The sequence below is a fragment of the Zingiber officinale genome, chromosome 3B (genome assembly GCF_018446385.1).
Source record: "Zingiber officinale cultivar Zhangliang chromosome 3B, Zo_v1.1, whole genome shotgun sequence".
In the NCBI taxonomy this organism is placed as follows: domain Eukaryota; kingdom Viridiplantae; phylum Streptophyta; class Magnoliopsida; order Zingiberales; family Zingiberaceae; genus Zingiber; species Zingiber officinale.
In genome coordinates this window covers 9,723,224-9,746,519 of record NC_055991.1, presented here as the reverse complement: position 1 = coordinate 9,746,519, position 23,296 = coordinate 9,723,224, and the positions used below count along the sequence as shown (strand labels likewise).

Sequence of the window (23,296 nt, the reverse complement as noted above, 5' to 3'; positions counted from 1 at the left end):
ATTAGTTAATCGAATTGAATTAAAATAAAATTAAAAATTAATTATATTGATTAATAAGAATTAACTATATTTGTTTAAAAAAATAATAAAAAAAGTTTATAGAGAATTAGTTGAATTAATCCAATGCTCACTCGGGGCTATGACTATGATGTGATAGTCAACATTGGGATGAATTTTCTAGACAATACTCTCTAGATAATGTGTTTAGTTCAACTTATTATTCATTATTTGATTAGTAAATAAACACATAGCTAAGATTATAAAAAATAAAATATAATCTAATATTTGGTATAATCCAAGTAATATTTATTTAGAAGTTTTAGTGTACAACCCAATTTAACATTTACTATATTGCTCCTAATTCAACCCTAGATATTTTTATAACTAAATCAATTTAATATTTAGTTAATTTTTAAAAATAAATTAATAATATTAATATTATTAGGTTGATGATATATTTAATAAATAAATACAATTCATGTATAAATTTTAAAATTACACAATAGAACTTATCAATGACACATAGTCAATCATCTTTCCTTCGTTAGAACATTAACCATAATTTGTAAAAAGAACCTTTTCCATCAGTTGATGATTAATGCATTTTTGTAAAAAAAACAATACTATGAATACTTCCATCAGTTGATGATTAATGTATTTTTGTAAAAAAAAACAATACTATGAATACATGGTGTAGAAGTGGGAAGCCAGCTCACAGGGTAAAAATATATAAGCCTCCTATCCAATTGGTAGGCAACTCGCATTTACAATGCATTGTCATTATAATATTCATCACCTCATAAAAATCATAGGATCCATTGCCACATACTCATTATAATAACATATCTCTTTCATTCACATTCCTTTTAACATTAACATTCATTATTTATTGGCTTCACCGTCCACTCACTCATTTTAAAATTATATCATATTAAATAAATATATTTTAAAATATTTAATTTATTATTATTATTTTAATAATAATCTTATTTGTAAAAAAATAATTTTATTAATTTTTTAAATAATATTAAAAAATTTATAATTTTTTAAATAATATTAAAAATTTTATAATTTTTTTTTAAAAAAAAGAAAATAAAAAAAATTGAGAGAGAGTGTTCAAAGGTGTTCAAACCTTTGAACATCCTCTCTCCTCTCTCTTGTGAGTGGGCATTATAATGCCTACTCACAATGGAGAGGGGGTGTTAAATGAGCATTATAATGCTCATTTAACACCCATTGGGGATGCTTTTATATCACAAAACCTTCGCTCTTCAAAGTACCTAATGTAGTCATGAGTTTTTCTAAATGTAGCAAGTATTCAGTTCAAAACCTATTCTTGCTCTTTCAAATTGAATCTTTTCTTAACTCAACAAGACAATCAATTAATACAACATCTTGTTTTGTCCACAAGTATTTGGTGCTCTAAGTTTTTCTTTTGAACTTTGTAAGCATTGAGTTTTCTACTTGTTCAACTAAATTGATAGAATTGGCGCATCATTGATCGTTACTATTACTTTTAGCATCTTTTGGCTCTTTCCGTTAATTGAAAATTGAAATTAAATCTTCCAAATAACACATTGTACGTACATAAAATATAATTAAATTGTTCAAATGAATAATATACAGAATATATATATAATCAAATTGTTCAAATTATTCAAATGGATAATAAACTCAAATACAACATAATCAAGTAATTTCGTACATGAAAATGAAACCCAAATTTCAAAAAAAGCGCATTATATTTAATTAATTGATGACTATCAGCTCGTGAATATATCATCCACAAGCTTATCTTTCCATTCAATGTATGCAGAACTAGTCTCACAATGCATAATCAAATAATCATCATCATCATCACTTTCATTTGACTCAAGGATATCAAGCTCAGTCTCTATCGGATCAATTATCATTTCATACCTTATAAAATTATGGAGAATATAATAAGCAGAAATAATCCCACATTGAAAAATGCCAAAATACCTCTCAGTGGAATTTCTCACTTAAGAGTATTTCATATTAAAGTTGGTGATTGCACAGTGCGGCGTGCGCGCAGGATATCAATCGGTTTTAGTTTTTTTTTTTTTTTTAATATTTTAATAAAAAAATTAAAAAAAAATTATATTTTTAAAAATTTTATTTCTAGGGTTCAGGCTTTGGGTTATAGTATCAAAGTTATTTTTTTTTAATTTTACCTCTAGGGTTCAGGCTTTGGGTTATAATATCAAAGCTATTTAGGGTTCAGGCTTTGGGCTATAGTATTAAAACTATTTTTTTTTTTAGATTTTACCTCTAGGGTTTAGGCTTTGGGTTATATTATCAAAGTTATTTTTTTTTAGATTTTACCTCTAGGGTTCAGGCTTTGGGTTATAGTATCAAAGCTATTTTTTTTTTTTTAGATTTTACCTCTAAGGTTAGACTTCCCAATTAGGTTATAGTGTTTGGTTTTAAAAAAAAATTAAAATAAAATTAATTTAAGTATTTATTGAGTATTGTAATATGTCGAGGGGATATATTAATGTATTAGAAATTTATATAAGGAAATATTTATTTTTTTAATTGAATTTTTTAATTTAAAATATTAATTATTTTTTTTTAAAAAACCGATTGATATCCTGCGCGCGCGCACAGTCGCGCACTGTGCGAGCACGCAGGATATCAATCCTCTCTCTCTCTCTCTCTCTCTCTATATATATATATATATTACAAGTGAGCATGCCATTTCACATTTTTTAGTTCAATACTTAGGTCTATCAACTGTCGGAACATTGACATTAGTATAAGTCTCATCTAATGCTCCTAAACAACTCTACTCAAAGAAGTATTATAAAATAAAATTACTTTATTGTGTACATTAAAATGTTTTAAAAAATAATTTAATAGAAATTATATACTTGTACCTTAAACCATTCCCACATCTCATCCGTGTAATTTTCTGGGATTGGTTTTTGCTTCTTAAACAAAATGTTGTGTAACCGTAGAACAGAATTCAAAACTAATGAAATTGTATACTAACTGTCTCGCTGGATCTAACTGTTTGACGTTTTAGGACCTTATTCTTCACATTATGTGTAATAATGTAAAGAAAAGATATTACAAGTTCACTAATTGACATATTTCTATTTCCTTTCAATTTTCCATGAGTTGTTAGCAAATAACAAAGTTTGCCTAAATACCTTCTATCCATCCTATAGTTATTAATACATTGTCAATCACTATGAAAACTCATCTCATTTAAGTTTATAGACCTAATATCATATCTAGACAATGTCTGATAAACATATGATATGCTCCTCCTCAATCTAGCACTCTCTCTTAATAGCTAAGACAATTGCCAATGATAAAAGCATAAATAGCTTGCTTTCCATTGTCTTCATGTGCATAATGAGTACAGAAATCATGTTCATCTCCTGCCTTATTGCTAACCAAGCCATATATCAACTTATTTTGTAAATATAACAATGAGCCAAACAGTAAATTAGCAAGGTGGAAAATCTCAAATTCTAATAAAACTAAAAACTAATAATACTGAATAGAAACCTACAAATTTTGTTTCAAATACTAATTCTGTTTGCAAGTTGGACTTACAATAGAACATTAATTATTTTTGCAATTTGAACCAAACACTAAATTTGCAAGTTTTCTTAAGTGATTAAATATAGTGCATTAATCATTATACTCTTATATGATTTCTAGAAGTTTGAGAAGATGAGTTGGAAAAAAATAGCATATGCAAATGATCTTGTTCGGAATCTAAGTCAGACGGACCACCGGGTGAGGTGGATGAAATGTTGACCGAATCGTGACATCCCAGAGGGGGGGGTATGTCTTCTATGTCTTCTATGCTGAGATGCTGACATCCCCAGTCTCTGGTACCCCGAGGCTCTAGGCAGATCCAACGAATATATAAATAACCGACTAATACTAGAATAATAAAATAAATGAAGAGTGAGTACGAGAACGTACCCTGGCTCAGGGGGTGCCCTCGAATGGGATGCTGGTCAAGTTGTCATGACCCGGAAGAGCAGATGACTCCGAACCGGATGAAGAGCTCGATCTGATAAATCAGAGCAGGACGCGGCACGGAGCTGGAAGGCGATCTACAGGTCGGGAGATACTAGCGGTACGCAGACCAGGAGGTACTAGCGACACGTAGGTCGGGATACAATAACGACACGTAGACTGGGAGATAATAGTAGTACACAGGTCGGGATATGAGATCAGCATGCAGGCTAGAACACAACAAATCAGATCAGACGATGCAAAGGTCGGAGCACAACGGAAGCGGAGCGTGGTCAAATCAGTGACAGTGATAATAGTGGCCGGCTCTATACCAAGGGATCCGCCGAATCAGTATTGGGGAGGTTGCGCTTAGCCACTGGCCGGCCGAGGGAGAGGGAGGCAGCTCGAAGGCGGTGCTTGGTCTGCTAGCGTGCAGAGGGAGGTTGTGCAGGGGTTGCGCTTGGCTGCCGACGGCTCGAAGGGCTATGACAATCGCGGGCAGCGGCTATTGTCATGGCAGCAGCTCCAGTGGTTGGGGCTACAAGGAAGAAGAGGACGTGGCGACGAGCTATAGCGTTGACGGTGGCTCTAACGGCTAGAGCTCCTGGGCAGTCGTCCCCTTGGTCGCGATGGCGTGGAGAAGAGAGGAGATGGCAGCCGACGACACCTGTCGGCCGGAGGAAAGGGAGAGCAGAGTAGCGGCAACAGACCAAAGCGAAGAAGCGAGAGAGAGAGAGGGAGCGACGTATTAGCCTCCGGTGAGGTGGCTGCGAGAGCCTCAGGTGAGGCGGCGTCGAATGAGGGTGGCGGCGTGCGCCCCTCGCGCTGTGGTGGAGGCGGAGAAGACTCAAGTCTCAACCCCCTTTTCGTGAGAGGTGGCCTGGTCGCAGAAGGAAGGAAGAGAGAGAGAGGTGTCTCGCCGACGATGAGGGAGGACGTGGCTGCGACCGGCGGCGTCGCTGGTCTCTCCATGGCGGCAGAGAAATTCCACGAAGAAGGAAAAAAGCGTAGCCCCCCCCCCCCCCCCACTCATTTTCGTATGAACATTGCCCTAAAAGAGCTATATTCAAATGACCAAAATACCCTTCTTCTCCCTCCTAATTCCACCTCTGCCGTCCAATATATCCACATCAGTAAACAAGAAAGTTGGTTTATAAATCTCTAGATTGAAAAAACAAAATCCAAAGTGAGCTAACAATAAAAAAAAACTAGGAAAAGAATAAAGGAAGGATTTGCTAGGTTTTTGAAGGATTCAGTTTGATCTTTTATCTATTGAGTATTGAATTCTTGATGTAGATCTCTTAACATTGAAGGATTAGGAAAGGAGGATTGTGTTGGTGCAATCGACCTCCAAGGTTTTAATGTCAGATAAATATGTTTAAGTATGCTTAAGTATGTTCATGAAAAGTCCTAGTTGTAGGCTAGGCAAGGGGAGAAATCTCGGTATAGCGGAAGCCAGGTGGATAGGTCTGGAGGACTTGATCCCTGGGTAGCCGAATACTGAGTCCTAGTTGTAGGCTAGGCAAGAGTAGAAATCTCGGTATAGCGGAAGCTAGGTGGATAGGTCTGGAGGACTTGATCCCTGGGTAGCCGAGTACTGAGTCGGGAAAAATCTCGGTATAGCGGAAGCCAGGTGGATAGGTCTGGAGGACTTGATCCCAGGGTAGCCGAGTACTGAGTCTGGTGAGTGAAGCCAGGTTGAGAAAATCCTAGTGGGTGGTAACCTTAGGTAACGGGAAGTCTTGGAGGAGTGAACTCCAAGCAAGGTTGATCGGATGGTTTCCATACTAGCAGATATCGGTAAATCTAGGTTTAGGTTTACTATTGTTTTCTGTATTATTATTATTGCTGTTGGCTAATATAATATTGCAGGAAAAGTCTTTGTGGATCAGGCGATCAGATACTGAGCAGGTAAAAGTCCAAACAGGTCTGGAGAACCATGTTTGGCAGGTAAGTTGAGGTAAGGAACTGGAGGAGCGACAGTGAGGTCGGGTCCCGAAGGGAACAACCTTAGGTCACTGATCCAACTGAAGAAACCGGGAAGGTTTCCAAGTTGAGATCAAGACAGTCCTAACTGTCATACTCATGCATTATATTACTGTGCTATATTACTGTTCTAACCTTTGTTTTGTAGGAATACTATTGTTATATCGAACTAACTTTGTGGTGCAGAATTATATGACCCCTTGAGTTTCAAAGGGTCATAACTTTTGACTCAGAACTCAGAATCAGGCTCTGTCAGCGGCCACGCGTCCAGCACTCAGAAAGCTTCAATTCATCAAGGGTTCAATCGACTGAACAGGAGGTTCAGTCGACCGAAAAAGGTATTTTATCAGTCGACCGAACCTTGGTTCGGTCGACCGAACAAGCAACTTTGGCAAATCTGATCAGGCTCAGAAATATGGTATCCCGGCATGATCAGTCGACCGAAAATGAGGTTCGGTCGACCGAACAATGAAGACATTTAATGGCGCATTAATTCAAGATCTCAACGAACAGGGAAGGAAGCTGTTCGGTCGACCGAACCCTTAATGACCAGTTAATGCAGAAGATCGAGCTAGCGCCAGACTCCAGCCAGGAAGGAAGGGAGCGGGTTCGGTCGACTGAACCCAAGGATTGGTCGACCGAACGTTGATGATTCTTATAAAAGTGAAGCTCCAGGTCTGTGGCTGTGTAACGAGTTCTGATATCATCTCTGTGATAAAGCTGTTCGAGATACTACTCTTCTACACATCCATCAAGCAAGTTGTTGTACCATCCAAGAAGTGCCGATCGAGCTATATCTTCTATCTAAGTAATCGGTATATTTGTTTAACTTGCATTGTACTTAATTCAAGTAAGATAGTAGGCTGTTACTATCTTACTCTGCTCATTTGTACGATCTACTTCTTTCTGAGGATCTCGGAAAGAAGAGTTATAGTGGATTGCCCATCGATGCGGTCAAGGACCGCGGGCCTTCGAGTAGGAGTCGAGCTAGGTTCCGAACGAAGTAAAACGATTGTATCTCCTTTCTTATTTTCCGCTGCACGATTCTGACTTAAAAAGAAAAGAATAGTTTTAAAAAAGACGCGATATTTACCCCCTCCCCCCTCTATCGCGCTACTCGATCCTATCAGATTGCAATTGAGATATCAACTATTACATGTGTGTGCCAAGTCCTATTGTAGTTCCCAAGTCATATTGGAGTTCCCTAAATACAGATCAATTTCAAGTGAAGCTGTTATCTTTTCATTATCATTTGGTGTTCCTTCTTCCCCATGATGCTCACTCTTTCATGACTCAAAGTCCTGCATATTGAGCCTGAGGTATTCCAAGATAGCTACGAGGAGTACTAGAATTGCAGAAATCCATATTACTGCTAAGGAGGCTGGTAGGTATAAAGGCATCTAACTGGGGGTTGCTTCAAACAAGAAATACAAGAATGGAATTAGCAATTTCTGAACTTAGAACTGAATTGCCTAAGGATCAATTGAAACATAATTTGTAGGTTCGACTTACAAGTTGCAAAATTTAGCATTATCCCTGAACCAAGAGATAGTTGATAGGAAAATATCAAATTAGCAAGAACTAAACAATAATAACTAATCAAGAATTAAACAGAACTTAATTAAATCAAAGTTATTTCAGAGTATGAAGCAAACTAGCGAGAACTAAACAGAACTTAACTAAATCAAAACTACATGATCACCGTGTCAAGGAAATTACATAATATGCATTCATTGACATCATTGTCATACTCAATAGCTTTGCTATAAGTAAAAAGGGTAAAAAGGCAGTAAGACAATGTTAAAACAAACAAACCTAGACAGAAATCCATGGAGATATCCAAGGAAGAAAACAACGAGAAATGCTCAGCTTAAAAAATATGGTCTTTCATGGGGGAAAAAATAATAGTTTAAGATCTAGGTTCCATAACGACCAACCAGACAAAAAAAAAATCTCAAAATCTTGTTGTTAATTAAATACATACCTACGAACAATGCCGCTAGGGTTTTTTGCGATCGCAAGTAAGGAAAATTGCGCCTTCGCGAGTGGAATGCCGCTAAGGTTTTCGTGGAGTGGGGATGCGTTCGAAAGCCGGAGTAGGTTTCGCGGGACGAGAAAGCCTCTGCTAGGATTTCACGAGTTGGGATGCCTCTGTGATTATGACTTCGTGTGTCGGCGGTATAAGTATGGTTGGGTATAAATATGGTCATTGCCATTTAATAAATTATTTTGCATATTTTTATCCTAAACAATAAATATTTGAGGATAATTTTAGATTTTTTTTAAATTTGAAATCATGAAAAATCTTACATTTTCTTATTCCGGATTGTATGTTTCATTTATTGACATATCAGACATACATTATGATCAAAGAATCGCTTGTTACTTAAAACGAAATAAAGTTTTTATTAATAATCTTGAATAGATAACTAAAATTATTAATAATAATCTTGAACAAAAAAAGAGTTCAAATCTCATCTAAGCACGTTATGGGAGTTTGAAAATATTGGGTTGTTCGATTTATTTTGATAATAGGAAAAAACTTCCAGGGATAAAACCAATCATCATATATATATATATATATATATATATAGATATATATATAACGGTCCATCAAGTGTCCAGTAACCGTCCAATAACCCAGTTCGGATCCTCTGTCCCGAACTGTCTCTGTCCCCATGTTCCACTGCCGATCGGACGGTTCAGATTGCATCTCAAGGATGCATTGCATATCACAAGAATATTGCACACATCTTAAAGATGTCATGATTCCTTGAAATGCAATCTGAACCGTCCGATCAGCAGTAGGACATGGGGACAGAGACAGTTCAGGACAGAGGATCCGAACTACCAATAACCTCCATCCACACTCCACGTGCACTCAGTCAGCAACATTTTAATAACGGCCTTCAAGAACCCAGAGTCAATTGTCGACTTGTTAGCCCCATAAGAGTCTGTTGCACGTAAACAAACCCAATAACTCCAAAATGAGCAAGAATCAGCCCAATAAGAGCCCAGTGTTGGCCTAGTCAGCCATGACCAGCACAAAAGCAACCCTAATGCGCACACAGTCGGAAAGTAAGATCTACAAAGTGATCCCATTTCTAATGACCCGGTAGCACCCAGTTAGCGGCCAATATGGCCGGCGGAACAATTTAAAAAAGAAGCGAGCATTAATGGACAATATGTCTGGAACATGCAAATTCCCATCTTTAATAAGCAGAAAAACCTGCAAGCGCCACATTGAAACCTTAAACCGAATATACCAAGATCCATAAAGCACGAAACACAAAGCCCGAAGTTTCAAAATACAGTCACACCAGAAAGATGCAATCTTTTTGAGATTAAAACAAATGTATAAATGATTTGATCATTTATATGCTTCAAACAACTATGATCAAGGAACAGAGCAATTGTTGTCCACTCATCTCAGCAGATAGTAGAATATATCAGTAATAATTATCACCAAAGAAAATAGCGAATCCAAAGAGTTTTTGCATTATAAAATTATAGAATATAGTCGACTTTTGAAGTTGACTACAGATTAGCAAATTCTGAATTGAAATATAAACAGAACAATGTAATTTCTTCTTTTTCTATGAGTAGGGTTTTTTCTTCAATGTTCCTTACCTACAACTATAAACCGTAGTAGATGGTGCCCTATGGGCCTTCTCCCTCTTCCTCTTCCTCTTAACCATGTCCCTGGCTTCACCCGTCCTACAGCCAAAGCAGACTCATCTTAGATCACAACACAGATCCAGCGGATCGAAGAATGAGACACCTGGATACCGCCGAGAACTAACCATGAAGATAGGAATCCGATGATTCAAGCCCGAGAGGAAGCGTCTGCGATGAAATCAAAGCGAAGGGGAAGAATTGGCATCAGAAAAAAGATGAATCGGGGGTCTTCTCCTCTTCCTCTTCTTTTTCGTAGTCGAGAAACTCGTAACCACCGTTGTCCCAGGATTCGTCCACCTTACAACCAAAACAAAAGAAAACAAAAACCAGAACCCAGATCCTCTAAGGTCGACAAGAGGAGACGAAGCGTCTAAAAAAAAAATAGAACGCGAGGTGAAGAATTGTATACGGATTCGCAGGAGGCGCCGGACGGCTTCGAACAGAAAAAGACAGAGCGGGAAGGGTGCGGGTATACATATACGGAGTCAAGTTACGTTCCACTGCCTTTTTCTTCGAATCGGCTGAAAATTTTAAATTTATTATCCGATTTAAGGAATAGCTTTTTTACCCTATTAAATAATTAAATATTTTTAAATTTAAATATGAAAACGAATGTGATAAAATTTAGATGGGATCCTCTAATCCTGTCTGTAGGTGGATTGATTGGGAAGTAGATCTTCTGATTCATAAAGGCTGGATCAATTTATGATCCAGTTTTTATATTGGTGGGAGGTAATGATCTCCACCTGTTATTTATAGGTGGATTCATTGGGGGGTGGATCCTCTGGTCCGTAAAGATTGGATCAATTTATGGTCCAGCCTTTACATTGGTGAGAGATAATGACCCCCACCTGTTAATAGGTAGGTTGCCCATTACCCCCTACCAATCCCTTTGTCCCGGTCCAAGAGTGGACCAGGACAAGGGGACCAGAGGATCTGGTCCCAGATTCATTGACCTTCACTTATTTAACAGGTGAGAGTCTATTAAATTTTATCTATCATTGTAGTGGATGAGGATCTTGATCTGTTAAATACGAATTAAAGGATCCCTGCTCGATGAGTGTTGTGTGCCAAATGTAACATGAGCTTTTAACAATATTTTATTTATTTATATATTTAGATTTTATTTAGGATTTAATAGTTAAGTTATAGTATTAAAAAAATTCAAAATGAATTTTTTTAAAAGTGTTAATGGAATATGTGACATAAGGATGTGACATATCAAAACTATATATCCTCACTCAATCTTATATTTTTTAAGAATTTAATAAATATTCTAATGAACTAATTTATTATTTTAAAAAAATAGAACTAATAATAAAATGATAGATAGAATATGAATATCCTATTCTTCGACAGATATAGAAATAAGGACAAAAGTTAAATGTAGTATGAAAGATGAAAAAGTGGACAGATTTAATAAACGAAGATGAATATGAATGATATATAATCTAATCCAAATTTTACTCATTTTTATCGCTACATTGCATCTCAAGCGTGCGTTCCTAGAATGTGTGATTGAGTGGGTGAGGCGTGTGTGCTTGAATGCACGATTGAGTTGGCGGAGCCCCACGCCTAGAAGACATCATAACAAAAGCACACATATGATTTATATTTTGAATTTTATATTGATGAATAATACTCCTCTAAATTTAATAAATAAATTTTATTTTCAATAAGGGGGCAAACTAAGAAGCTGATATATGACTTTTGTATCTTAAATTATATATTTTGAATAAAAAATTTAGTATTAACTATATATTGTGGATAAAAAAATTGATATGAATACTCTTAAACATTATCTGATTCTTCGAGATGATTCCAGAGTTTTAAATGAGAAAAAAAAGCTTTTACCATATTATCGTTAATTATTAACGCCGTTGGGCAATGAGAGTAAATGGTAAAAAGGTAATGTTTGGTCAGAGATTAGTAAACCAATCAAATTAAACCAAATCGGCTTATGCAGTAATATGATTATTCAATACATCAATTATTGTCGATATAAAACAAATTAAATAATCGGATTCAATATGAAAAAAAGGATCAACGAAACTATGTCCACCACTAACTATAATTTGTAAAAGGGAATATTTTAAATGTATCGAGAATATTTATAGAAGGATATTTTAAAATTTGATAAATATACACACACAAAAAAAAACATTTCAATTTTATCATGTACTTGTGATCTAATATCACTAGGAGTGCCTAGAAGAGAAAGAACTGGTCTATTTAGTTTTACATGCAACAAACATTTGAGAAGCACAGAAGGGGTCTTCCACTTAAATATAGATACCGATGCAACTAATCTTGCTCCTAATTTTAATAGCATATATTGGGTTTAAAATTGAAGTATAACACATTCCAAACCATCACTTAGTAATAATGATCAAGATTGATACGAAACTCAACAACTCAAAATTCGATAGAAACTAGAGAGTTCACTTTCCGGATTTCTCTGCCAAGTAATGCTCCAGCATATCTTCCTCATCATCTGCAACACCAAATCAAAAAATTGCTTTCAGAGTTTAGTAATGTTACAATAGTTAAATTCCGATTGCAAAAAAGAAAATTTAGGATAAATGATAACCTTCAAAGTCATCATCAAACTCAATATCTTCCTCTTCATCTTCAGACTCCTCGTTAACTGTATTTGCACCTTTCTGTTAAAAAAAAAAAACCATGAATTGTCATAACGTGAAAAGAATACGAGAAGATAACAATGCTACTGATGAGCTAAAAAACTTCAAGTGATGTAGCTACTTGGGAAGACCAAGTGTGGATGAAAGATAAGGAGACATTAATAGGGTTTATATCAGAGTCAATATAGAAATAAAGTGATGAAATGAGACCAGAATAGATACCATAGTATGTCGTCCACTTTCAAACCATTGTCTTCCAGAAAGCTTCTTCTCCTTCGTAGTGGTTAAAGCAGATTCGGGCATCAGCCTGTGTGTTCATTATATAGACTTCCAGTGTTTAACAACAAGAGATAAAAGCAAACATCCTTACTAACGTCACAAGTTATACACAGTAGAGTGGATTGTGCCTTAGCTGGGTTTTGCAGGGCTCAAATTTGCTTAAAATTACACTGGTTTCAGGTATCTATGGGCACTCATATAATTTACCTAGACATGAGACATCAATGGATATCTGCGGGTTTGGAAACCTGTTTATCATCCAAAATTGGATTTTAAACAGGTCCGGCAGGGCCCCCGAATGAAGGTACCTTCTTGCATCGCTAAATTTGATGTATCAGCATGAGCACTATTTGCTTCATCTATGCAGATCTTCAATAATTTTGATGGTATGATGGCATTGTCGCTATTTTAAGCTTCTACTTTATTCATCCATCAACATAATACCATACTTCCAACAAAGAGAGAATTTCTTACTTGGCACGCTCAAGTGCTAGTTCAGCTTCATATCTCTCTCTCCAGGCAACAAAAGAATCCAAAGTAACAGGCTCGCCATGAGGAACGATTATCTGGAATTTTGAGGACAAGGTCAAAAGGAAAACATGAAAATATATGCTGTACTTTTCTTAAGTAACTACCAGGAACAGTGGATTCAACATGGTGATGGAGTAACTTTGCTATGGGAGAGCTTAAGTTAACCACAATACTAACAATTACATCCCAGATCAGTACACCAAACAGCATGCAATTGAGAATATTGACCAAGGTTCAGCCTTCAAATTATTAAATGCCAAAAACGTGAAAAGAAATTCAGAAGCTTGTGTCTACAGTTCCACACCTCATCTTTAGATGCATCGTTTTCATCATTGTCAGCTGCAGCATCATTCCGATACTTATCACTCAACCATTCTTTAGCTGAGGTGACGAGCGTGTAGATCATTGCCATGCCAAGATTCTCGGATGCCTGAGAAACAAGTGGGCAACTATTGGGATCACAATGATAAGAATTCCCTTATTAGAGAAAGAACTGAGGTTGCAAGTCACGAACTGAATAAATGTTTGAGAAGACATTGCAAGAGATAATAATTAGCAAGATTTTCTGTAAGCCTCATGACAGGAAGTCCCATGTTAAGAAAAATAAATTATATTTGACCTGGAAAGGCAGTTACGAAACTATACTAGATAGATAATAATATCCACATTGTTGAACTCCAATTGCTTTTTGTTGTCAATCACCGATATGAGAAAAGTGCACTACTTTGGCATGGTTGACATGAACAAAATTTGACAAGAGTGAGGCTTGCCATAAAATAACGACAACGACAACCAAGCTTGCCATAAAAATTAACAAAATAATAACTGAAAACAGATAATACAAAAAGCTATAATAACTTTTCCAGCAGATAAACAAAGTGATAAAGTATTCGTTGTTAGAGAAAGAGTATACACTTAAAATATTTCCAAAGATATACCTCATTGAGTAGCTTCTCTCTCAAAATGGTTGGATCTTCTGGCTTAATTCCTTTTATGCTGCAGATCACAACGAATAGTTTCAAAAAATGAAATCAGTTCCTAGGAATTCAAAAGTAAAAGATGAAATCCTAAACACCGAACTGTAAACTCCAAAAATGAACTACCTTTTAAGATTCAGAAGTGGGGGTTGGTCAGGATAATTTTCTGTGTGAGAAAATATCAGAGCCATTTTAACTGCAAAAGAAATCATTATTTCAGTTGGAATCACTTAAATATCAACTTGAGAACTAATTTTCAGAACTTCAGTTTTCTTCTAAGATAAATACATTCAAATTTTTGCAAAAGGGTCACTTAATCTCAAATCACATAAAGTTCAATGGACAAACCTGGAGTAGTGTTTGACTCGTCAAGATCATTATCCTGTACAAGGGAATGTAGATGATTTATACAACGATATGAAGAAACAGCTTGCACATCAAATTCTGGAAAAAAAATACAAGCAGTACCTAGTACAAATGTGAAAAGGCTAGAATACTACACCAATATAAGGAAAAAACCATAGCAACCACTCAATCACCAATGAATCAGCCATTTAATGTTGGTGGAGAAAAAATGAACTCTGCAAAAGACAATACGTTTGGTTTCTCTAACAATTAGATTAGACATGAAGAAATAGTTTCTAGTACTGAAGTTAGGAGCTCTAGCTACAGCTCCTTATTCTTTGCCACTGACATTAAGCATAAGATAGTTGGGAGTAGCATGACTTGACAATCATGATTATTAGTATTAACCAAAGAGATAAAGATGATTTGACCAAATGGGCAAGCAGGCTAACGTTTTACTGAACTAGGTTGCTAGTACACTCTAGGAACTGAACATAGAAGGAAACATGACAAGGCTATCATTTTCTTGTTGTGAAAATATGTAAGACAGATTGCCTAAATATGAGAGCATAATCTCTTCAGTCAGCAATGATGGTAATGGGGTTTATCCCCAGGACAGTTATCTTTGATCACACATTTAATTAGACTTCATTCAACTTCGCTCTTCAGTCTGATTTGAAGGAGGGACATTTGATGGTAGTCGGGTTTATCCCTAGGACAGTTATCTTTAGTCACACATTTAATCGGCCTTCATCCAATTTCGCTCCTCAGTTCGACTTGGAGGAACATATGATGGCAGTCAGGTTTATCCCCAGGACATTAGCGGATTGTTTCTGAGCAATATAGTTGAGTTCCTCCCAACAAATGGGTTAAGTAACGCAGAGCAATATTACTAAGTTCCGCATAGCGATATCACCTAGTTCTGCAAAGCACTATCATCAAAGTTCCACATAGCAGTATCATCAAATTTGGTAGAGCAATATTACTAAGCTCCACCGAGCAATATCATCAAGTTCTGCAAGTTCTACGGAGCAATATATCATTAAGTTCCGAATAGCAATTTCATAAAGTTCTGCAAAGCAATATTACTAAGCTAAGCGATATTACTAAGTTGTTCAGCGATATCACCAAGTTCCGTAGAGCGATATCATCAAGTTCGGCATAGCAATATTACTAAGTTCCGCAGAGCAATATCATCAAATCCACAAAGCAATATTATTAAGTTTTGTCGAGCAATATGGTTAAGCTCCTTCAAGCAATATAGATAAGTTCCGCCGAGCGATATAGATAGGCTCCGCCGAGTGATATAGTTATGCCCTTCCAAGCAATATGGTTGGATCTCTCTGAAGTAGTATAAACAGGGTTTGTCAAGCATCAAAAGTATTACACATTGATCCTCGAAGAAACCTTCTACCAAGAATTAAGGATATCTTCACTTGTTAAAACAAATCTTGTGCTATGCATCAAGTATTTGGAAGCTTCTGGTTATTAACACATGGCAATTGATAAATGAAGAGGTAAGTAGTGAGTGTCAGAAGTGATTCCCTTGATTTCTTTTTCGTAATACGTGGCAATCAATGAATGGAAAGACAAGTAGTCCGACGATTGACTTGAGCATCGGAGATGCCATGCCGACAAACACTAATCCATGTTACATTTCAGGGCATCGGATCTCGCAAGTTGAGAGGCAGATCAAGCTTTTTGGAGAGGAGCCCGAGTGAGCAGAAAAAGAGACCATCAAGTAACATTAATCATTAATATCATTACCCTAATTATTTACTCCTATGTTTAATCAATTAATAAACTATTTTTTCTTTGAATGTAGAAAGAGGCAAGCTTCTACCAACACTTTGGTAAAAATCTCTTACTATGAAAGCACATAAAATGGCCAACAGAAATAATGGGAACTTCAATTAGTACAGTGCCCAATTTTCTCCTCCAAAAAGGAATAGAAGAAAATATTTTTCTTAAACAGACTAACAATCCAGATGGTCCGGCATGAGACCCTGCTCAGTTTCTTGATTGCTTAATAATATTTTTGCAACCACTAACCCTTGGGTCCCAGATCTGCACTACATCCACGGGTAGCTTATATAGACTAACAACCCCAAGTTATGTACCTTTTCTTGCTTCCATGTACTATAACCTTCTTTCTCCATGGAGTGAAATCTCGAGTGATGGATCTTTGACAAAGAAAATCCAACTTTGTTTATCATATTCCTCCTTTATTAACAAATCAATTATTCTATCTTCTTTTGACAATTGTTCGATCATCCAGCGCAATTGGCAGTGTCATTCTTTGTCATCTTACATGCTAATATGACTTTAGCTAATAAACAGTAAAGAATGCGTTGCTACAACATAGTAAATACTGCATACAGAAAAAAATTACATAATTTAAGATATAGAGAAGTTAAAAATAAGGAAATCTTAAGAAATAGAGGATATATCACCTGGGGAGTTAGCAAAATACGAAAGCACCTATTTTGTGTGCTTAAGCCACTGTCGCTAGCATCAATCTCTGTGAATTTAACGCATTCAGTTAAAATAAGATGAACAATATGCCAATCAAGCATTAAAGCAGCAGTTATCAGCGCTTGCAATATCAAGTATCCAAAATTTAAACAAAAATTGAAGCTAAACCTTCGATGTCATCCATAAGGATGGCCTGAAGCGCCTCGATCTCCATCTCCTGTTCCTGAGCATAATCTGAAGCGAAGAGCGGCAATAAGAGAAGCGACGGAAAGAGGGAAAGCGAGCTGAGATGTAGCGAGAGAGGGAGAAGGGAAGTAGTACCGGCCATGGTCGCTTGCGCAACGGAGGAGGCACCTCCTCCGATTCAAAAGCTTATTCCTGATTCTTCACCGTCGATCGATCGATCGCCCGATCGCTCAATTCCTTCGAATTGGTAGGAGAGGACTCGAGGGCGAGTGATTACGTGCATAGGGAAGACAGGCGGCGGCCGTAGCATTCGTGTACAAGGGTTACATCGGCGGATCCGTTAACTCATTTTATCAACCGATCCACGACGAGCGCAATCCTTCCACCATCGGATTCGGATCTACAAATTGGAGCGATATCCACTTCAAATACCCATTTTCTTATATATAAAAATTTTAAAAAGGTTTCTAATTTTCTATAATTGTATTCAGATAAAATATTTTCTGCAAAATAAATGGATCCTCAATTTTTTTTTTATCAACTTTAAAGAAAAATTTGATTATGAATTTGCTCCGTTCTAGATAATCCTAGTTGTTGCACTTTTGCCCCGGGTAGGATAAGTTGATTAGTGTAGAATAAAATTACTATCATAAGTTAAAAGTTTGAATTTCGATAAAGTTGAAAAAATAATTCTCCTTCTACTAGTAAATTATAATTTTTTCGATTTACTTATTCACATATAATCATAGGACCAATCATATAAAATTGTTAGGGTAACGGATTTCATCTTTTTACTATCATACCATAGTTGTATTATTGATGGTGTCTTTTTTAACTAGCGGACTACTAATCTCCTTTTATGAAAAATTTTGATCATCTTCTGATATGCTCCCGATGGTTTATGAGTTGATCCCATCCGGAAGCTGAGAAGAGTGAACTATAGATGAGTTGGTTGGAATGTGGACCAAGTCATCATGACCTGGAGGGAGGAGGAGGTGATGAGTTGTCTTCTAGGTTAACTGAATTGTTAGACCTCCAAGAAAGAGTTAGGAACAGAGAGTCAAGAATCTCAGAAAGTGTAGGTCCGCGTTAGGTCGGCTAAAGGGGATGAATAATCTTGAGAATAAGTTAGAATTTCTCTAGCCTTTTGAACTTAGCAAGAATGCACAATTAGAAAATAAAAAGCAAATGCATAAAATAAGTAAGAAGACAAAAAGAGTTTATTTGATTACAATCTAGGTGGTTATTAATCCAAAGCAATGAGAAGTTTTAAAAATTTCCTTCGTTGAAGGTAGAAAAAACCTCTTTACAGTCGTTGAACTTTTAAAAACAATTAGGAATCGAATACAAGAATTATTAATTAATTCATAACTCCAGAGGACATTTTATATCCTCTTGGAAAGAAGTTATCATTGGTTTTCGTCGGTTAGAGTCGCCTCCAAAGAGATCCAAGGCACCTCCAAAAGGATAGTGTTTATCCTTATAGATAGAGTTTTATTTTCTCCGAATAGGAGCTTAACGGCTACTGGAGGCGCCTCAAAGAGAGGCATGAGGGAGCCTCCAAAGGGGAGCGAGGGTGCCTCCAACCATACTAGAGGCGCCTTCCACCAAGAGGTGTGAGAGCTCCTTTTACCAGCCAGTTTAACTAGTTAACCTCTAAAAATGGTTAACTCTTTCTCACTCTTCTTTGGGTGATGCTCCGGTCGTTCGGAGTTGAGCTCACCCGAACCCAACAACGATCTTCTCCTCGAGCAGGCTTCCTCCCTGGTTTATTGTCCCTTGGATGCGTACCACATCTCCTTGTTTGCCGATATACTTTTCCACAAATTCTCATTCTTCGAATGCACTGAGCCCGTCGACTCGCTTCCCATGTCATCCTTCTTGTTCGATGCATCTTTCACTTGACTTCTTATATTCTTAAACTCCTGTACAGTTAGACACAAGGCATAAAAAAACAAAACAGGTGAACTTAACTTAGTTGATCACATCAAAATCAACCCCGGGTACTTACTTACAATATTTTCCTTTTTAATGTGCATCAACCCAAGTTAGGATTAGGGTTAAAGAAAATTTTAAATTAGTTATAACATAAATATTACATATAAGTATAAAAGAAATGCAAGTAATATTCACATTAATTACTTCCCCTAGATTGAATAACTACTACTCTCCCCTTCATCGCTACTTTCTTCCGATGTATCTCCCTCTTCATTGATTCTCATTTCGGACGAGCTTTTAATGTCTTCTTCATCTTGGTGATTTGCCATTAGCACAAGTTTGATGTATTGCTCCGTCTCGAATTCGGATAATGACATCTCGTCCTAAGTCGCCTTGAGGTTCTTGTGCTTTACCCTTTGTCCTTATCTTTCTCCCTTTTCTTTAGCTTTGAGCAGTTTTCTTTTATGTGTCCTTTTTCATCACAATGGTAGCACCTTATTTTCCTTTTTTCTTGAAGAAGCTTCTTGACCTGCGACTTGTTAAATTTGTTAGACTTAAAAAACTTTAAAAATTTTCTTACCATGTATGCTCTTTCATCTTCATCGAGAGATGTGTCGAAGTCTGGTTCATCTTTCTTGGCTTTCAGCGCTAGATTCTAACTTAATTCCTTTTCCTTTCTTAGACCTATGCATCTAGACTCATGTAATTTAAAGGTGGAAAATAAACTCTCTAAATTACTTATCTCGAGGACCTTGGAAATATAGGAGTATCCTATAGAGGTCCATTCCGGTGTTCTCGGGAATGCATACCTTAGCGAGTCTTGATTCTTTACATTTCTTTGAGATTCATGAGTCCGATGATCAGCTCTTTCAGTTTGGCATGCAATTGAGCGATCGACTCTCCTTTCAGCTAAAGGTTTGTCAGTTGATTCTAGAGCAGGTCCCATCTTATGAGCTTGACTTTGGAGGTCCCTTCATGAAGCTCTAGGAAGGCACCTACTCAGTTGACCTATTGGCAATATACTCAGGAGATGGAACTCGACCTTCCCATTCGTCATGACTCATTCTGTTGCTTCTCGCTCCATCGGAAATCTTCTAGTTCTCTTCCATTCTCATCTTTTGGTGCTTCAAAATTGTATTTAATAGTTAACAAAATTTTAAAATCCATTTTAAAAAATATCTCCATTTTGCACTTCCAGATGGTAAACTCCCCCTCGAATTTTGGTGGTTGGATGCTTATTCCGGCCATCGTCTTCTTTGCTTTAGGCAGCGGTTAGTCCTTCTAAAGCATCCTTGCTTTAATACTAATTGTAGGTCCATATTAGGCTTGCTAAAGGGAGTGAATAGCCCTGAAAAGAAGTTAGAATTTCTCTTTCCTTTTGAACTTAGCAAGGCAATGAAAAGCTCAAAAAATCTCCTTCGTTGAAGACGGAGAAGTTTCTTACAGTCGTTGAACACTCAGAAATAATTAGGAATTGAATACAAGAATTGTTAATTAATTCCTAACTCTAGAGGATTTTTTATAGACTCCTAAAAAGAAGTTATTGTTGATTTTAGGAGGTCCACACCTAGGCGCCTTCAAAGAGGTCCAGGGCACCTCCAAGAGAATAGTGTTTATCCTTGTAGATAGAGTTTTATTCTCTCCCAACGGTAGCTTGATACGGGATCTCGAGTGTCATACTACGGGAGCTTATCAAATTATAATTGAAGTTACCAAACCCCTCTACACTAAGGTAGTATAGAGATGACTCGGGTCATCTCCCAACGAATGTAACGGTAATTGATAAACTTAAGATCGTATGTTATTCCTATTTTTGGAGGTTTTTAATATGGAAATGGGAGTTGTTTGGTTTTTGATTCTAAATCTACAAAGGAAAAACAAAGCAAGTAGGAAACTAATCTAATACTAGAATGAAATCTAAGTGTCAATAATTAATCGACAACGCATTGTCACTCTACGCTATGAGTTTCATCATCAACACAATTAAACTAAGAAATAAAATAGCAAAACATTAAATGAAATGTAGTCTAGTAAATGAAAGACAATGCAAGTAAAGGAAAGCTAACCTAATCTAAATTACAAGTGCACTAGAATTATAGAAAACATAAAGTGAACAATTAACGAACTAAGCATAGAACGAAACCTAGAGCATGTAACGAAACCTAAACTAATCTATCCTAATTGGATTCAAATGAGAAACAAACATCATGGAAACATAAAACATCTAACTAACAAAGCATTGCAAGAAGTAAACTAAAGAAATTACATCAATTAAATTCTATCTAATGGAAAAGACAATTCATCAAACACATTGTTGGCATAAACTGAGTTAAACCAAGAGTGTGCAAAGTGAACATGGGAAATCATCAATTACAAGCATTCATCAACGTTTAAACAAACATCAACAATTAATTGAAACAAAACAACCATGCCAAAGAGGGCTGTTGTCGAAATCTGATGAAGAGGACGTGCTACTCAGACTCGTCGAATTGTAAAGAGGGACTCCTCTTCTCTTCTAACCCAAAGAAAGGAAAAGCTCCGGCAGTGGCTTGGATTCCGGGATGAGATGCGGCGTCGAGAAGGCTGAGCGATCGATGTGGAACTCCCTGGCTGCTCAATGAATAGAAGAGGGAAGGAGATGGTGTCCGGCTGGTGGTGGTGGTTGAGTGGAGGTGGTCGCCGACTGTTGGTGAAGGAGGAAGAAGAAGTGGAGAAGGCGACGTCGAAGCTTCGGCGTGCGTGGGTACTGTCCGCGCTTAAGCCCTAGCCGAAGAGGACGTGAAGAAGAGGAGCGGATTTTATTTCCCCGGATCTGATCTGACTGTCCTGATCAATCCAATCTGATGGAGAGGCTGAGGTCAAATCTGAGTGAATGATCGAAATCAACTGGAACCCGTTGAATGGTCAGGATCACTAGATCAAGATGAGCGGCTCAGATCATGCCAGATCTACACAGATTGACCAAAATCAACCAGAACTTGATGAACGACTAGAATTAATCATATTTGAATCTTTTATTTAATTTACTTCAGATTTAATCCAATGGCTCAGATTTTTTCAGGTTGGACTTCTCATTAACTCAAGTCTTTAGGTTCAATTTGGTTCAACTTGAGCTCAATCCCTAAAAAATAAAAGTGCACAATTATAAGTAGAAATCCATAAAAATAGAAAGAATTATAACAAAACTCATAATATGAATCCAACTCAATAAACATGATAAGATTCGATAATTAATCATATGAAAGGATTAAAACATGAAAATTAACGACAGAAATAATGCATCAAAAAACTAGTTATCATAGCTTAACAACTACCGGAGGCGCCTCAAAGGGAGGCACGAGGGCACCTCCAAAGGGGCGCGAGGGTGCCTTTAAGCACTTGAGGGTGCCTTCTACCAGTCAACTCGACCGGTTAACCTCCAAAAATTGTTAACTCTTCCTTACTCTTCTTTGAATGTGCACCAGTCATCTGGAGTTGAGCTCACCCGAATCCAACTCCGATCTTCTCCTCGAGCAGACTTCCTTCCCGATTTCTCGTCCTTCGGATGCGCCTTGGGCCTCCTTCTCGTCTGTCGATGTACTCTTCCGTAACATTTTGTTCCTCAGATTCACTGAGCCCGTCGACTTACTTCCCTTGCCATCCTTCTCGTTCACTACATCTTCAGCTCAACTTCTTGTATTCCTAAACTTCTGCACACTTAGACATAAGACACAAGTTATCAAAAATAAAATAGGACCCAACTTAATTTGGTTAATCACATCAAAATAAACCCAGATACTTACAAAAAGTCCCTAGTTAATGATGCGTACAAGGCTGCTAGAAGACAGATAAAGGTAGACTGAAAGTTAGAGGGGAGATCGGGTTGTCCAAACCTTCCATTCTGAAGTTCAAGTCAGTATATAAAAGCAGATAAATAGTACTATAAAGACATGTATAAAGACTGAATGTAAAATCATATTAGGCCCGCAAGAGTGGCCTAGAGGCGACACGGAGCTGAAGGATAGTGCAAAGCTGGAGGACAGCACGGAGCCGAAGGATGACATGGAGCAGAGGATGGCACGGAGTCGGTGGATGACACAAAGCCGAAGGATGGTACGGAGCCGGAGGGATTCAGACGAAACCTAACAACAACATGTAGGCCGAAATACGACAGTAGCACACAAGCTGGAACACAGCAGTTGCTCGAAGGTCAAAAACAACGACACACAGCTGGAACACGACAACGATGCGAAGGCTGAAAATAGCGACATGCAGGCT

General features: G+C 37.1%; 1 protein-coding gene and 1 long non-coding RNA gene across 2 annotated transcripts; both read right to left on the bottom strand.

Annotated features, from left to right (window-relative positions):
- Positions 1-9,525: 9,525 nt before the first annotated feature.
- Positions 9,526-10,107, bottom strand: LOC121968066. The gene is made up of 3 exons (XR_006107914.1): positions 10,076-10,107; positions 9,792-9,963; positions 9,526-9,705 (listed from the first exon to the last, which is right to left on the bottom strand). It is a non-coding gene; the product is annotated as an uncharacterized LOC121968066 (long non-coding RNA).
- A 1,869-nt stretch (positions 10,108-11,976) lies between these two features.
- Positions 11,977-17,435, bottom strand: LOC122055845 (RWD domain-containing protein 1-like). The gene is made up of 11 exons (XM_042617490.1): positions 17,237-17,435; positions 17,084-17,149; positions 16,894-16,961; positions 14,444-14,477; positions 14,222-14,291; positions 14,057-14,114; positions 13,423-13,548; positions 13,062-13,153; positions 12,531-12,615; positions 12,257-12,329; positions 11,977-12,160 (listed from the first exon to the last, which is right to left on the bottom strand). Exons 1-11 carry the CDS (start codon positions 17,241-17,243, stop codon positions 12,108-12,110), a joined length of 732 nt encoding a protein of 243 aa, XP_042473424.1. The 5' UTR covers positions 17,244-17,435; the 3' UTR covers positions 11,977-12,107.
- Between the last annotated feature and the right edge of the window lie 5,861 nt (positions 17,436-23,296).

Coding starts and splice junctions, on each gene's coding strand:
- LOC122055845 (XM_042617490.1), bottom strand. Junction 14,478..16,893: donor GTATTTTGCTAACTCCCCAG/GTGATATATCCT, acceptor TCCCTTGTACAG/GATAATGATCTTGACGAGTC. Junction 13,154..13,422: donor ACGATGCATCTAAAGATGAG/GTGTGGAACTGT, acceptor TCAAAATTCCAG/ATAATCGTTCCTCATGGCGA.